The sequence below is a fragment of the Paraphaeosphaeria sporulosa genome (assembly GCF_001642045.1).
Source record: "Paraphaeosphaeria sporulosa strain AP3s5-JAC2a unplaced genomic scaffold CC84scaffold_6, whole genome shotgun sequence".
In the NCBI taxonomy this organism is placed as follows: Eukaryota; Fungi; Ascomycota; class Dothideomycetes; order Pleosporales; family Didymosphaeriaceae; genus Paraphaeosphaeria; species Paraphaeosphaeria sporulosa.
The window spans coordinates 1,719,413-1,735,606 of NW_017253365.1; the positions used below are offsets into that span (position 1 = coordinate 1,719,413).

Consider the following 16,194-nt stretch of genomic DNA (forward strand, 5'->3'; position numbering starts at 1 on the left):
AGCATTCGAGTGTGGCCCGAGGTGCCCTCGTTCGTGGTTGGTGGTAGCACCCGACCAGAATTACCTTTTCGGTCGCATTCCGACCACCTCCATTCATGAGGCCGTGAGAATGCGGGCCGTTTCGAGGCTCCAGCCGCCTACTCGGAGCATCGCATTCACCGCAGTTGCCCTCGTTTCACCCACGGCAGAGCATCACGCACGAGTCCACGACCACGAGAGGCATTTTCTTCGCCAGCTCCTGCTGCAGCGGACAATTTGTCGTGCAGGGAGCAACGCATGATCTTCCGGGAGAAACCATCCAAGCCTTGCGTGGCCAGAGCGAGGCGTGGGAGCGCCGCAGGGATACCGAGGCGTGGCCCGCAGCACGAACCCTCACAGCAGCGCTCCGCGCGGACAAGCTTAAATGCCACCCGACACTGTGTCATCACTTTCTCCGCCAATGGCCTCGGCCTGCTGGGCTTGCTCAACCCTCACCGTCAACATGGCCAAACTTGGACTGCAGTCTCCCAAGATCACAGCATACCTTGGGGAGCGCTATTTTTGCCCCTCCCGTCGCATCATCAGGGGCGACGCCGCCTGCCTATCTCGTCTCATATTGAGCCCAGTGGTCGGGTTACAGTGTTGCTGGCTCAATAGCAGAGAGTCTATGCCGGCTGCTTGGTTCTGCAAATCTCACGAGTCACCTGGTAACGGAGGCTCGGCACCTCATTACGGATAAAATGGACCCAACCCGCCATGCCCACTGCGGTATAGTGTTGTCCCCCACGCGCATCGCGATTGGATTGCGGGCTATTGATCTGCAGCCCCATCCTCCATTGTGTATTCCATGGATTTTCGTTGTCGAAACACTGCATACGACGTCCGTTCAATAACGCCTTCGACGTGCCTTCGTTTCCGCTTCCACGTCGCTTATTCCACACCCAGGTTCCCCGGTGCCATGTCAGCTAGTCATTCCAACCGACAGCTCGCTTACCAACGTCCACGCTGTTGCCGTCAGACACGGAACCGAGATGCGCAAGGCGCACGCCTAGACATCGCGAGTCTTTTAGTCTAGATTTCTAGAACGTATCTCTCTGTGCACGCAAACCAAGAGATTCTCGTGGTACAATTTGCCAGCTTGCTATAGCGCGATATCACGTCCAAGCCATCAAAACTGACGAGTCTGGACTTGCGTTGTTCAATAATGGCGACTAGGCCACATCCACTTACGCTGACTTTGATGTGCTTTTGTATGTGTTTAAACAATCGCTCAAGTAAATAATGGCCGAGTGGGCTGGGACTCCAGTGAGGCTGCACGCTAGCAACGCTATGACTCTGCTTCTTTACAAGCACGACCTGGCCATTCACTACTGTCTACGCACGCGACAGTGTTCAGGCTGTCTAGCACATAAAATCGGCGACTGACTGATTCAGGTCTCTTAATCCCCAACGAACCTTAGATCTAAAACTACATCGCACTACTATGGACTGCTTCCCGATTTTTCTTTCGGGCCTCCCCATGTCGCCTATCTGGCCCACCATACTTACTTGCAACGCAATTACGCGTCGCTTATTACAGTAAAATAAGGTTTATATCAGTTGTTTGAGCGCTCTGTTGTAGCGTCCAAATGTACTGAAAACCATTTCGAATAAGAAAAGCAGTGGCCATTCCTGAGGTTGGCTAAGCTTCAGCTCTGCAGCTCCCAGGATTCGGATGTATTCCTTCGAGCTCCACGGCGCTTTCCGTCGCACAGAGTCGTCTTAGGATCAACCAAGTTTTTGCCTATGTATGCCCTTTGCCTGCCACTCTCCTCAGTCCAGATCAACTCGGCGCCCCATATTGTTAGCAGGGGTACGGTGGTGGAAGAAATTTCGCACCTAAAGAGAACGTTGACTGAACAGAATGGGAACCAAATAACGATCCCAAGACCAAAAGAGACAGCCACGACGAGCTCCGCTGACCCCAGCCCCTGGTCCATGCATAACCGTTTCGAGCTGGTCCTCCGGATGGCCTCAACCGCCTCAGCATGGGTCACCGAACGGCTGACGTCGATCCATCTCGAATCCTGCCTGTCCAACACATCGCAATATTCTCGGCTGACCACAGCCTCGGGGCCAAGTCTCAGATCAGCCGGAATGCACCCATCGAACCCACTCAAGCAGTGCATCAAAGACATGCTTCGGCATGTGTAGCAGAACGGCTATCCCACCCACTCCGGTGCCGTGCCGCCACATAGGCGCCCGGTGTTCCCTCGGACTACTCAAACTCGAAGGCCCCAAACCAGCGCTCCATGAAACGTGAGCGGCTCGTCATTATATCCGAATTCGGTTGCAGCCACCTTTGTGTCAGCCCCCCTGTGGACGTATGTAGGAGGTCTTGACTGCGTCTGAAGGATGCAATCTTCTAGCCAGCAGCAAAACGACGGAAGATACCTGAAACTCAGCTCATATTGATTGCGAGCCGTCCCTCCTTCTCCTCGCGGGCGTGTGGGTCTCAGACTAGTGTAGGGAGCAAGTGGCCGATACGTTCCACTTCTCCCACATGTGTACGCGCGCCGGAATGTCAGGCTAGGCTAGTCAACGTCCGCGTCCTCTTGCACACGTTACGCCTTGGCACTCCCTTTTACTGTGGATCCGCTGTCAGGTCGTAACGCGCTATTCAGTGCGAACGTGTCAGTGTACATTGTACCGCATAGCAACTACAGCTTGAGACTCCGATTGGCAACGTAGCCAGCCGTCTGCACCTCATGGCGAAATAGAGGCACTTCCGCATCGCCTCGTAGCGATCCTTCAGCCCACGATGCAAGCTGCCTTTCTGGTAGCGAGCAAATTCGATGTGGCTTCAAAAGAGTGAAAGCGCGGTTGGATTCCAGCACTGCGGTCCTACCGCCCTCGATCAGCCATTGAAGCCAATGAAGGCCATGCTGATTCTTGGAAGCCAGGGCGCTCCGCGCGGTAAGCCGGATGTCTTCACGAATCGCTCAAAGGTCAGACGACTTTGGCAGCCTTTCCGATCTCACGCGCCATTTCCACCACTAGGGATAACGGCGGTCTTTCGAATCCTAGCGTCGAAGGAATCATTGGAATAAGATCTGCAGATGTTCCTTCAAGGATTGCTCGGACGAAACTGTCTATTGCAACACGTGCAGATAATCTGCGGGTCGTCGTCACGCTCGTCAAATTTGATTTGAAGCCCGCGAGGCGCCTTTCCTTTCTCACAAAACGCTGCATTTTGACCTTGCACATCCAATGAGAACATCCATGCTAGGACAAGCTCTTCGGGCAGTGTGCAGGTCATCGTCGATTATTGAACGCGTGCATGTTGCACTCAAGCACGCCAGTCACATTGGCAAGAACATGCTCGCTCGCTATGCCATGTCACAGTCCCATGTATGATCTTCAGCTGGGCCATGGCTTCGTCTCCAGGTGCTGACGGAGATAAACCCGACTCTGTGGAAATTCAAACATGAGAGCTTTGACCACGCCCAATCATTGCCCGACACCGCATTGTTATTACAGGGGTATGACAGCCGCGCTGCAGTCTCAACGCTTTCGCTTTCGCAGATCTGATGGACAACGGCACGTATTCTCCACTTGTGAGGTCTTTTCATTAGGTGCAACACGCAACTCAGAAATATTAGCACCACACGGCATTAACGGTCGGACAGTGCGATCTACAGGGTGAGGAACGGTCTGACGATCGAGGCCAGGACCCACACTGGATGCACAATGCTTGACAACGAGTCACTGCCCGCAGCATCTCACATTGGACAGTGCTTACGAAAACCGGATAATGGCAGACGATCATGTGCTGAAGGACCGTAAAGACCTGGTCGGCATCAGACCGGAAAGGCCAGTCGGCGCGAGCGGGCTACCTGGACACCGGGCACTTGTACGAACGATTGCTTGTCAGGGTGCGCGAGTCTATCGGAAACCTAATCTGCGGCCGGAGGTCGTAACCATTCATGTACTGATGATACAGATTGCCATGCAGTGAGCATCAGCCGACCGGGGAATCAGAGTCAGCCTGCCATGCCTTCCCGCGGGGTTTTCTGGCATCGAAGACGGTGGGGGCTTGAGGGAAGGTTGCCCGGAGTATGACGACACACCTACGCGGTGGGCACATCTAACAACGTCCCAAGCTTGTGGAAGTGTCTTCTGCAGGTACACGGACGATCGTACACAGTCACTCCACCAGCGCTTCAACCGCGATCATCTACTCTCTCAGGCACACAGCTTGTTATCTTGATCCGTCTGCCCAGGGTCGGAAATAGCCTATGATCATCTGGACAGGTTGCCAGCCACTCTCAGAGAAAGCGCAGATGCAGCCCTGATCAACAATACACCACGCAATCACCCGGTGGTCCGCCCACGCGAGCAAGCGACCGCACGAATGTCGCTACCAAGATCGACGGCTTCGGCAGCATGTCTTGGGCTTCTCTGCAGCGAGCTTTCAAGTATGACGTTGCGCACATGTCCGCCACGCTGCACGCGAGCCTGGCTTCAATATGCACATGGAGTCACCAACATTGCTCGTCTGGACACAAACATATCCCATCTCACTTGCAGGCAGTAGTGTCTGCTCCTTTGCTTCGCATGATTCGTTGAGTCACGGATATTGTCAGCCCTCCACAAGGGTCGATCGCAGCGTGACATACGAACCTAACGGAAATACCGACTACTACCGGCTCGAACCTGTGCAAGTCTGACACATGTTTTCAGCTCCAACTGTGAGCCAAGAACGCAGGTTCTCAATTGTCATAACCTCATTGTAGAACATCCAGCAATGCCTGCAAACGTATCATACACATAAGCACAACCCCACGCCAGCCTGGCGCATTTGACCCTTGCGTTGGGTATTGTCGTGCAGCGAAGATCTACCGCCGTGTGTAGATCGACATAACAGCCTCACAGAGAGCGATGCAAGCGCTCCTTCGGTCCGCAAGGACCAGCGTTGGTGGATATACCTACCACGTGAATACTGAAAACAGTGACATTCTCACGGTCTATCCGGCCGTAACTCACACCGTGTACCAATACTATATCGAGATTGATGGCCACCGAGAGCCAAGACTCGACCATGTTGCTGCTCAAGCAGGTTCACTGTCCGACCGCAGCCATCACCGCCCAAGATGCCAATACCGACTCTCCCCATCTGCGATCGCTATCACACGTGCCGATGCACATGAGACGGGCATTCGAAGGGAGGATAAGCAAGTGGGTGTTCCTCTCAGCCAGGCATTCTCCCACGCTCCCCTGTAGGCTTACTCAGCAGACGCACCTGAGGCATGCACTCCGCATTGGACATAAGCTCGGAGGAATATATAATAGATCATGTTTTCAGGGAAGATTCAGCTTCAGCTCAGTTGTTGCTAGTTGTAGCGGTGCTCTTTGGCCCGAGGTGGTATGTCGAGGGTTCACTTGAATTTTGTCCAACGACGTGTACTGCTGCTTCGTGCTGATACGATATAGTGATACATCACTGGAGAGTTTTCACCAGCGCCTCGCTAGATCAGCACCCCTGGACTTTCCGGAGCAACCGCTAAGCAAACCATCCACCCAATGCGCTTCTTGTCGTGCTATATGGATGTGCGACACGACCTTCACATCTACTCGCCTGCCTGATGAACCTCCTACGCTATTACTGCGCAATGTCTGTCCACATTATATACGGCACTATGGGGCTGTACCCATGTCTGTTGCACGGCGTGCATTGGCTGAAGTCAAGGACAAACCTCGACTGCTTTTTTGCTATGCCATTCAAGAATATAGCCATGCCACTGTCTATCCATGTACTCATCACGCTGCAGCGAATTCCTTGACGCAAGTTGACACTGAGATCATTCGTGCACTATCCTCACTTCATACCGCCAAACATGTAGACAGTAAGCTCTAGAAGTCAAATGTTGAAGCTCGGGGCCGAAGGTCGTGACTTAGAAATCCTTGTGTCTGGCACTCAGATGGTGCTGCTCGTTATAGCATTCGTCATACTATGCCTGATCACAAATAAGAGGCGCGGAGATACTTGTATATTGCTGCTCTATCATGACATAGAAACGCAGTCGTTTGTAGGTGAAAAATGACTCATAGCTATGCAGGGAAAGGGGGAATTTCTATAGGGCACTCTATTCTAGGCCAGATGAAGCTAAGGTGATTGCAGTAAAGGGAAGTTACTACTTCTAGTAAAGACACTTATTTCATTTAGTGGGACACTACTTTAAAGAAACTAGCAAGGTTAAAGATGTAGATACATTCCAAGTATACATAAGGCCATGCCAATCTTCTTATGTAGTCCTAGGCCAACTGGCAACCTGATTCGAAGACAAAGGGCTTTTATCTTCTTTTTGCACTGCTGACCTTCAGTGAAGCTTTGAAACCAGTCCTCTCCGCAGGTTTTCTTGCATTCCTACCTGCTCGAGATTTCCTATCGATAGGACAATTACGAATCGTGTTTCGGAAAACTTACGGAGTCCTAATGTTACGATAAGGTGGTATTAGTGATCTGGGTCGGGATGATCGGAGAGCTGCAGACGGGTTAAAAGGCCCACGTTCCGTGGATATCCTAACATCCTTTGTTGCACAAATCCGGGACTCTGCGCATCTGTCGTGAAGGAGCTTGATCCGTCTATACTTTGCTGGTGAACCATGCGCGCTAAGTATCTTCCCCGCAAATGAGGTGGTACAGATATGTGCCCTTGCTCAACAATTCTCTTATCACAGGATATACCTTATCATTTGCATCTTCGGAAACCTTTCTGACATTTATGCTCAAGCATTAGTGCTGCAGACTCCTAGGAGATATGCTCAGCATCCTTTGACCATCCAAAACCATGGAAACCATGTGCGATATTCATCCACCATTGGCAGGGTTCTGCGCTGCGGAGAGACATCGCAATGGTCCAAACCCACCTGTAACGCAGTTTCGTTGCTGCGACTGCGCGCGCGACTTCAAAAGTGAAGAGGCACTGGCACAACATCTCCTCTCTGCAAAATCACACACGTCACAGAAGGCCAAGAAGGAAATAAAAACGGAGAAGGTTGCCATGAAGGTGACGTGCACAGAATGCCAAAGGGCATTCAAAAATGGATCGTCGCTACAAAAGCATGCCAAATCGCATGTCCATAACACGAAAAAGCTAGAGGAAAGTGAACAAAGAGCATGCAAAAAGTGCAACAGAAAGTTCAAGAACGATGCAGCGCTGAAACAGCATGCCAATTCGCTGAGACATAAGCCTTTGAGCAACATCAAGTGCCTGGCACACAAAAACTGCAACAAACATTTCAATTGCCCATCGGGACAGCTACAACACCTAGAAAGTGGCAGGTGCAAGTCCAAAATGACGAAGAAGATCCTGGACGAGGCTATCGCAAAGAACGACGCAAGGGGAATCATAACATCCGGAGGCATCACAACGCAGTGGGCATTGGAGGATGTTCCGTCTGCAAGCTCGACACCACGCAGTTGGAGTCCTGTTTTCACCCCAACCTCATCTCAGTTCTTCGATTCTTATCCACCTTCAGGGACAACCACACCTAAGTTCGCCCTACTAGAGATGACAGGCCTCAACGCCGCGCTTAGTCTTCGTCTTAGTCTTCGTACTGGTGCCAAATCACGTACATGTCCCCTGTGCCCATCAGTGACGAAGCGCACTTACACGCCAGAAGCACTTCGCTGTCATTTATCCTCGACCGTCCACAGGTGCAGCAAGGCATCCATAGCCTCTTGTTTATCAGCTCCTGGAATAACATTCCATTGCCCAAGTGGTCTGGTCGGTGCAGGAGACAAGAAGAAGACGAAAGAGTTTGCATCAGTGAGTGGGCTGGCACAGCATCTTGAGAGCGGTGCTTGCTTGGGAGGCAAAGAGACAATGAAGCGTGTCGTGCAGTTTGTGCAGAAGGAAATGAAAAATCTTGGGTTTGGGGACAGCAAATTGTTGTTGTGATTGCGATTCCGCGGGGGAGAACGAGTCTTGATGTCATATTCGACGAAGCGAACCTGCCAGTAATAATTTCAACTCACCGATGATGCCGTGCTCGAAGCAGTCGCTTTCACGCACGTAATTAGTACATCGCGCGTATGAATCATAACGTTATTCTATTGTGGCTATGCTCCCTCATTCCCTCACCCCATTCGCTCCCAGTGCGCCTGCCATCTGCACGTCAGCCGGGGGCCAGCCGCATCCTGCAACATCGGACTATTATTGCCCCACGCCATTCTCCCGGACTATTCTTACAAGAACGGCTTCAGCCCCTCTGCAGCCTTTCCGACCCCAATTTCAGTGTCTGAAAAGCTGCCGCAGAGCTTATTCGAGAAGGACAGAGTCGCCCATTTTTGGCGTCTCAAACCGATGTGACACACGGCGTCTATGTACATGATTAGATGCGCTTTGGAAGCAAGCCAAAGGCTAGAATGTGAGATGGGGAGGTGTATAAGGTGGGAACGTGGCGCTCGTGGAGGGTGTGATGTGCGCTGAGGTTGTCTTGCACGGTACATTCGTTTTCGTGTCCTATCACGTCGCTCGTCTATTGCGTAAATATCTTTGTTATTGTCACAAAGAAAAATGGCGATCGAGGATGCATTCCGGGATCTCACTGCCACACAGCGACAAGCAGCGCTGGAAGGCCCCGCGCTCATGCCACCGCCAGGCGTAACCCCCAACTTCATCAATCCACCGAATCAGAACAAGCTGGGCTACGGGTTGATCTATTCCTGCGCTGTTGTGTGCGCTGCCGTTGTGTGCATCCGCTTGTATGCGAGTCTCATCTGTAGAAAGAAGATGAATATCGAAGACTGTAAGGCGACCAAGCGATGTCATCTTGGGTGTGAACTGACTGTATATAGACTTGGCCATAGTAGCCTTGGGAGTGACTGGCGGATTTCTCTACATCTCGTTTCGCATCCTCCTTGTGCCTGGTCTCTACGTGCACCAATGGAACGTCCAGCTCAAAGATCTTGCTATGATACTTTTCGTACGTCTACTCATCAGTAGGTGATGTGTTTCAAGCACTACTGACAAGCTGCAGAACGTCAACAATAACTACATACTCTACGGCATCATCATCATGCTCCTCAAAGCTGCGATCCTCCTCGAGTGGACGCACCTCTTCGTTCCACTCGGCATCCGCAACGGCTTTTGGTGGACTTGCCATGCCATTCTATGGGCAAATGTCATGTTCTACATTGCATGCACTGTCGTGGAGAACTTCAGCTGCGCGCCGCGCGAGAAGATCTGGAACAAACTAATCGAAGGCCACTGCGTGAACAACCCGGCCCTTATCATGTCGTCTGGGATACTGAATATGGTGTCTGACGTCGTCATCTTTGCGCTGCCGCAGAAGATGATCTGGAGCCTACATATCTCGACGAGAAAGAGAGTGGGTATCTGCTTACTTTTTGCGACGGGCGCTTTGTAAGTCAATCCCAACCAGAATACTCGATACTCTCTGGTGGCTGATGCAGACACAGTGGATGCGTTTGCGGTGCTGTACGACTCGTCTGGACAACGAAAGCGCTAGGCGCAGACGACATAACTTTCAACGTTGGACCCATCGGACTCTGGAGCGTGGGAGAACTGACGTCCGGATTCCTCGTCTTATGCGTGCCATCCTTCCCCAAGGTGTTCAAAGACTCAATAATCGCTCGCAAGCTCGCTAGTCTCGCGAATCGCCTCAGCGGGGCTACCAGATCCAACGGAATGAGCAACTTGAGGCACGGACTACCGTCGTGGTATCGACCCAGCGCGCCGCGCAGACCCCAGCGTTCGCAGTTTAGTGAAATTGAGGAGTTTACGGTGCCTGTAACTCAGCCCCAGAGCTGTATGGCGTATGGTGACCTACCACGAGACGATTCGGGAACACGTGGGCTGGGTATGGTGTTCAAAAACGCAGTCAGCGAAGATTAGACAAGACTTGTGTAGAAAGACTTGGTTGAAAGAGGGAGCTTATCCAGCATTCTGAGCAACATTGCTTATACCAAGCATTCTCTGAAAACCAACGACTTCGAGCTCACCACGTGATTGCCAGTTGACGGGTAAAGTGGACTGCGGAGAGATACTTCCTAACACTTGGATGCCTCGCAACCCGGAACTGTGCTTCTCTATGTATTGATTAAGAGTCTGTCTGGTGAACAGTATAGTAGTGGAAGGAAACTAAAAGTCAGTAGAACGCTGAGATAGGCAAAAGGACCGTAGAGTCCGGACGAGTGGGGAGTCGAGAAGATGCCGCGAACGGGGATGACTTTTGGCAAGAAGGGAGCTCTGTAGAGAGAGGTACAAGTCAGGGTGTGATAGGCGACAGAGAAGCGCTGCTTATGGCAAGGCCGAACGTAGAATTGAAACTAGGAGGATCGAACTTGGTGTTAATGCAGTGCAGAGAAGAGTGTAGAGGATACGCAGTGATCTTTCCTGGGAACATCTCGCAGCGCTATCACACGCAATTGCCAATCAGCCACAGTGAAGTTGCCTTTGAGAGTAATGCAATACCGCATGAACCTCAAATGGTGGAAGCCTGGAAGTATGCGCGTGAGATGTCCGAGCAAATGTGATCTATGATTGCATTGAGACCTTGAAACTATTCACACGTAGGTAGTACAACCCAGACCGGGGAATTTTGAAGAACCAAAGGAAAACGCTTAGAGCACCGAGAGGTCTCCGAACTTCTCCTTGTAGCCTGGTACGGCCCAGCGGCCCTTGGAAACGAGCTGCTCGGTGCGCTTGTCAATGTCGGGCTGTGCGGCCGCAACCTCGTCCTGTTCTCGAATTAGCATTTGCCCTATACCCCATCTGCCCGCGCCATGCACATACCACAGTCAGCTCATCGAACGCCCTCGCCTCCTCGATGTTCTTGAGGGTCTTCTGAAGATCGCTCAGTTCCCTGTCAACCACGGTCTTGGTCTGCTCTGCGTCCTTCACGGCCTGCGCCTCGAACGCCTCGATGGCCTTGATCTGTCTTCCGACATCGTAGGTCTGGGGCTTGAAGGCATTGAAGTGCTTCTCGATCTCGTCGACGATGGCGGTGTTCTTGAGGACGGAGCGGTAGTGAGAGAAGTCGACAGTCTGCGGCTGCTCGGAGAGCAGGGTCACTTTGCGGCGCGCATCGTCGTTGCGCTTCTTGAAGGACTGGAGGGCGGAAGCGGTTTGACCCTTGAGACCGAGCTGGGTGCCGATCTTGGTCCAGTCGATTTTGAGGGCGGCGCTGCGCTGCTAGCTGTCAGTTTTGCGCTTCTGCGGCTTTACGCCTCGGGTGCCATTGAGGGAAGAGGAGCGCGCCCGGAGCAGCAGTTGAGCTATACGGAGCTTCGAACGGTGCGAGGGAACAGGGAAACGTACTCCGACAGCCATTGTGATGATGGATTGGGACGGATTTCGGTGGGGATGGTTCGCGGTGAGGGAGGTCAAAGTTCCGCAAGAGCGAAGGAGAAGGGCTTGGCATTCATTAGGTAAGCCCCCAAAACATCCGAGGACGGGCAACGGCGGGTGCTTTCGCGAGCTGGTAGCACTGCAGATGGGTATGTTCTCAAGCGATAATTCCAGGTCAATTAGAATGCATTTACTCATATTCTGGTTCACGGACTCATCACAGCGTACAAGTGCACCGTTTTCATAGCGAAGCAACCATATCGTGGTTCGTTCGTGTGTAGCTTTTACATGATTCTAGAAGTCACAGCCAGAGACTCCGAACGCTCAGACAAAGCCGTATATTTTCCCGTAAGCACGGCCGTGACGCGTTACAAGCCTACCAGCCTATATGCTGAGTGCCATGATGGAATTGACAATGTCATTGTCGTTCTCCTTGAGAGCCTTGACGGCCTTCTTCCTTGACACGCTCGCCTGCTGCATGACGAGCTCGATGTCCTTGGCCTCAAGGCCAGAGTCGTCGACCTCCTCGTCATCGTCCTCCTCCTCTTCCTCCTCATCCTTGGCAGCCTCGACAGCCTTGCCCTTGCCGTGGTCGTGACCCTCGTGATCATGGCCGGAGTGGTCGTGGCTGGCAGCCTCCTGAGCGGCGAGCTGCTGAGCAGCGTTGGCCTGGGCGGTGGAGTTCAGGTCCTCGATCTTGGCCTCACCGAAGATGCTGCACGTCTGTCAGTGACGCAATGCGGGGCGAGTTCTCGCTAACATACATGTAGGTGTTGCTGGAGGGCGACTTGTACACATCAGGCTGGTTGATAACGAAGAGGATCTGGAGCCGCTGTCAGCAAATTTTCGAGCCGTGACAGCAGCGCGGATGCTGAAGAGCTTGTGTGCGGGGAACTCCAGCGTCCATTGCGCGGGCTGCACTCACTCCCTTGGGCCTGCGGAGAGTGACACGGGTGATTCCCTCGATGTGCTTCAAGCCGAGCTTGCCGATGGCCTTGCGGGCTTTCTTCTCATTGCGCGAGTGCACCGTGACGGAGGCGCCTGCGGGGACGCCAGATTCGGCCTCACCCTCGACCTCGGAGTCGGAGTCAGACTCTCCATCCTCGATCTCAACGTTCTTCTTCTCGACCTCATCCGGGAGTTCCTCAATACGTGGGTTGGCCATGTTGACGGTGGTGTGTGTGGAAGTTCGTGGGGTGGGATCGCAAATTGGGCTAGTGGTGCTGTGCTGTGGTGCGGTCGAGCTTAAGCGAAAACTTCACGTTCGGCGCGCGCCTGTTCGAAAACGCGGAACAACACGCGCACAGAATCAGCGGTTGATATGGCCGTGTCAAGAAAACATGTTCCAAGTGAATTTCGTGATGAACCTCGATTAATATGATCGCGCGCCCCTATTGCACTTCGCAGTAAAATTTAGTCTCTTAGGCAACATTTGTACGGCATAAATTCAAAGTGTAATCTGGCTGACCATAGGGGCATGTGTAAGAACGTTGTCGAATGCGGCAATGTGCAGGATCACGGCGAACGTCAGTGAGGCTCCTCAATTCACCCGTAGCGCCGTGATGACCGTCAGACTTGTGGTGCGTAAACCGGATATCAATTACAGAAATGCTAAAATGTTGGGTTCATGAACTTTGGGATTTTGGACTCTTTCTACATGCGCTCACATGAGAGAGTCGGCTTCATCTCCAGATCCGAATTGCACCATGCCAAACAGGAAATCATATGCCCAGTCGGGATTGGAAATTTTGAATGCCGTGGATAGCCCTTCGAGTTGCTCATGACATGCGGGTGCCCTCCACTGTGACCTGGGACGATGCACCCGCCTCCCGTACCCCCGACGCCGTTGATAGAATCTATGCTGCGCTGCGGACCTTGGCGAGAGACTTGCGAACCTCGAAGCGGGCCTACCGAAATGTTAGTGGTATACTCTTCATATCCTGTCACTCCGCAAGTGACGCGAAATGCTATAGCCTACCTGCTTCCTGAGCTTCATGACCTTGAAGCGCTCAAAGTCGGTGAGCTGCCTCCTCTTCTGGAACTGAGCGCGCTTCTTGGACCAGGAGCTCTCGGCCCACTTGGCATCGACACCCTCCTTCTCCCACTGCTGGGCAACATGACCACGTCCGGTACCGCGGGGAAGCTTGGGGATGACGATGGGGGTGAGAGACACCTTGGCGAGGGCGACTGCGTGGCGGGGGACGGGGGCGTCCTTGGAGGGACCGTCAACAAGCACCTAGCATCCTGTGAGCGGCGCGCGGATATCGTAATCGCGAGAATTTCATACACGCTTGTGGTCGATGATCTCGACAACGGTGGCTAACCGTCCGTCGTACTGGCCGCCGCTGAAGACGACGACGCGGCCGACCTCGACCAACCTCCACTGGCTCGTTGTGATATCGGCGTCACCCATTTCGACGGTATGTGCTGCAATTTTGAGTTAGAATTCGGAAGTGGATGTGATGAAGAGTGTCGCGGGCGTACCAGTCGAGAAGAGAGTCGTTGGCTGTGTTGTCGGTTAGTATGTCGAAGTTCGTGGAATCCAAATTGATGATCGGAGTCGTCCACGGTGGTGCGCTCGCTTCGCCTACGCTAAACCACATGTGTCTCGCGTCTTGGCGTAGAGACGCCGACTTTTCTCTGCTTCTGCTTCTCTCCAACTTCTCATCTCCAGTTCGCACGACAACACAGCTGCATCGCTCATGGGTTGAGCATAGCTACCGCAAATCGCACTGCAATGCATGCAGAGAGCTCCACATGCCATGCAATATGACTGCGCGCTATCCAACCGCGCGCTGCGTCGTCGCTTGTCCTGTGATGGGCTCATACTACTAATCCTGCAGTGCAGGAGGCTTCCGTAGCTTTCTAAGGTACGTCAAATTCACCCCTGCTTCTTTCCACCAACTCTCTGCAATGATGATCCAAATTTGCGATTGAGTCCTTTGTCGGAGACCCTCGCCGGGGTTTCTTAACGGCCTCGGACCTATGATATTCAATTTCTTACATATTCTGAGCACTTTCTCACACTTGACGATCACTCCTGCAATGTTTTGTCGGTGCCGATGCTAATTGCTGGCAGACATAGATCACTCCATGAATAGCTCGTGACAGCTCCGACTGACATACAGGCCCAACATCTGCCGGGTGCTTTCCTGCTCGGTAAGTCTCTTTCTTCTTTATTGTTCGTCACACGTCGTCATCTTTCCGATGATTAAAAACCTTTGCCTAGATAGTAAATGACCCCTCGGGGACTGATTTTACTCTTTTCCACCAAGATCACTGAGGAAATCTACACTCCTGTTTTTGCACTGCTTCTTATGGAGGTCACTGCTAACGTACGAATGCAGAGTTGCACATGGGTCGGGCATGGTCATAACGTGGTAGATGTTTGTTAAACATGATTGAGATGGCGTATTCTATCGCACCCTGTGGTCTTGTTGCAGCCACTATGTGTTCAGATATATTGCTTTCGTTGTAGCATCGCGGTTGTTTGTAGACAAACTATTGTACACTCAATGCCCCTCATTCATGTGCTCCAATCCCTGATAGCGTGGCCTCCGACGCCGCGGGCTTATCGTCATCTTCCTTCCATAGCTCCTGTACAGGCGCACCAGCATCTCACGTCCAACATCATTGAGCGGGTTCTTGGGATCATACTTGGCTCCACCATATGGAAATGGCACAATCTTTGCTTGGGCTCCCTCTTCACCTTCGAGGTAAAATTCCAACGCAAACCTGTCGGCTTTGCGGAGCAGATCTTTTAGCAAAACTCCCTTTCCTTCGTGTGCATCGGCCCACCGCCACAAAGCTGGATCTACGAATACAGTTAGCAAATTTGTTCGAGACGACAAATTCTGTCCTGCAACTGACCATAGAAATCTACATCATCTTTCGGCAGATCATGACGCAGTATCTGGGCGTTGAAAAGAAGTTGCCGCACAATGTTGAGGTTGCATCCGCATTTCATGACCGCCTGCCGGATGACGCTCATATTGATCATTTCGGCGACGCCAAGAACAACAGCCAGAGCAGCTACCGCTCTCTCTTGATTCTCGTTGATAGCTTGTACTAGGCCGGCTTTTGCTATCTCGCCAGACATGCTGCCATCCCAGTCGACCTCTCCACTCATTGACACCAAGACGTAGAGGAGCGATGCTTTGTCGTCGGTCCAGGGTCCATGGAGCACCTTTTCGGGGATATAGAAGCCCTCTGCGAATCCCAAATACGTGAGCTTCATGAACCGGAAAGGCCAGAGCCCATCGAAAGCTTCTACACCGAGCGGCTGGACGCTGGAATCTTTCCATATATCGCCTCTTTGCTGGATGAACGAGCTATGCGCCTTTGCAACATATGCGCGGAAGAAGTCCCAGGTGAAGAACCGACAAGCTAGAAGTTGCGATTGAATTCTAGGATCGCTGGTCACTTCGCGGTCTCGGTAGTTGCTTTTATGATCAACCGTATGGTAGAATGATCGCAGGACAAACTCCATGATCACAGTGTTAGATGACAATTTGCGCCCGAGAGTCGGTGAAGCCCGAGGGAGGGATATGTTCATGCTGTACAAGAACACCATCTCCAGCAGCTCCACCGGGAGACCTTGCAATGTTGGCATGGCTGTTTCTGCGATTTTCTTCGATTTTGCGGGATATTGAGATATTTGAGGCCGTTTGCTCTGCGATGCTGATGCTTCCAGTGCCTTTTGGAGGTTAGACTTGGTGGCTCCAGGTCTTTTCCTCTTTCCTCGGATCCTGACGGGTGTCAAGTCCATCCTCGACCTTGGGCAGCGCGATAAATAGGCAGCAGCGGTATGGTTGGCAAATAAGGTTTCACCGTGGTTCTTGATTGGGAAGTGTCGAAA

The 16,194-nt window shown here is 52.4% G+C and overlaps 7 protein-coding genes across 7 annotated transcripts; 3 read left to right on the top strand and 4 right to left on the bottom strand.

The window, feature by feature from the left end:
* The first annotated feature begins 329 nt into the window (after positions 1-329).
* Positions 330-1,040, top strand: CC84DRAFT_1165289 (uncharacterized protein). Its single transcript, XM_018178685.1, has one exon. It carries the CDS (start codon positions 440-442, stop codon positions 716-718), a length of 279 nt encoding a protein of 92 aa, XP_018035294.1. The 5' UTR covers positions 330-439; the 3' UTR covers positions 719-1,040.
* Positions 1,041-7,303: 6,263 nt separating this feature from the next.
* CC84DRAFT_1260215 (uncharacterized protein) lies at positions 7,304-7,922 on the top strand (the record flags this gene model as incomplete). Its single annotated transcript, XM_018184975.1, has 1 exon — positions 7,304-7,922. The coding sequence occupies exon 1, from the start codon at positions 7,317-7,319 to the stop codon at positions 7,920-7,922; it is 606 nt and encodes a 201-aa protein (XP_018035295.1). The 5' UTR covers positions 7,304-7,316.
* Positions 7,923-8,517: 595 nt separating this feature from the next.
* Positions 8,518-9,881, top strand: CC84DRAFT_1260216 (uncharacterized protein; the record flags this gene model as incomplete). The annotated part of the gene is made up of 4 exons (XM_018184976.1): positions 8,518-8,772; positions 8,822-8,949; positions 9,004-9,389; positions 9,446-9,881. The coding sequence occupies exons 1-4, from the start codon at positions 8,541-8,543 to the stop codon at positions 9,879-9,881; spliced, it is 1,182 nt and encodes a 393-aa protein (XP_018035296.1). The 5' UTR covers positions 8,518-8,540.
* Positions 9,882-10,363: 482 nt separating this feature from the next.
* Positions 10,364-11,366, bottom strand: CC84DRAFT_1165291 (mitochondrial ATP synthase). The gene is made up of 3 exons (XM_018178686.1): positions 11,307-11,366; positions 10,782-11,177; positions 10,364-10,726 (listed from the first exon to the last, which is right to left on the bottom strand). Exons 1-3 carry the CDS (start codon positions 11,316-11,318, stop codon positions 10,610-10,612), a joined length of 525 nt encoding a protein of 174 aa, XP_018035297.1. The 5' UTR covers positions 11,319-11,366; the 3' UTR covers positions 10,364-10,609.
* Positions 11,367-11,681: 315 nt separating this feature from the next.
* Positions 11,682-12,501, bottom strand: CC84DRAFT_1206477 (nascent polypeptide-associated complex, alpha subunit; the record flags this gene model as incomplete). Its single annotated transcript, XM_018182032.1, has 3 exons — positions 11,682-12,051; positions 12,101-12,159; positions 12,262-12,501. The coding sequence occupies 3 exons, from the start codon at positions 12,499-12,501 to the stop codon at positions 11,721-11,723; spliced, it is 630 nt and encodes a 209-aa protein (XP_018035298.1). The 3' UTR covers positions 11,682-11,720.
* Positions 12,502-12,716: 215 nt separating this feature from the next.
* CC84DRAFT_1206478 (60S ribosomal protein L14) lies at positions 12,717-13,749 on the bottom strand (the record flags this gene model as incomplete). The annotated part of the gene is made up of 3 exons (XM_018182033.1): positions 12,717-13,243; positions 13,315-13,572; positions 13,624-13,749. The coding sequence occupies 3 exons, from the start codon at positions 13,747-13,749 to the stop codon at positions 13,193-13,195; spliced, it is 435 nt and encodes a 144-aa protein (XP_018035299.1). The 3' UTR covers positions 12,717-13,192.
* A 1,000-nt stretch (positions 13,750-14,749) lies between these two features.
* CC84DRAFT_1147952 (uncharacterized protein) lies at positions 14,750-16,174 on the bottom strand. Its single transcript, XM_018176612.1, has 2 exons — positions 15,207-16,174; positions 14,750-15,150 (listed from the first exon to the last, which is right to left on the bottom strand). Exons 1-2 carry the CDS (start codon positions 16,102-16,104, stop codon positions 14,849-14,851), a joined length of 1,200 nt encoding a protein of 399 aa, XP_018035300.1. The 5' UTR covers positions 16,105-16,174; the 3' UTR covers positions 14,750-14,848.
* Positions 16,175-16,194: the final 20 nt, after the last annotated feature.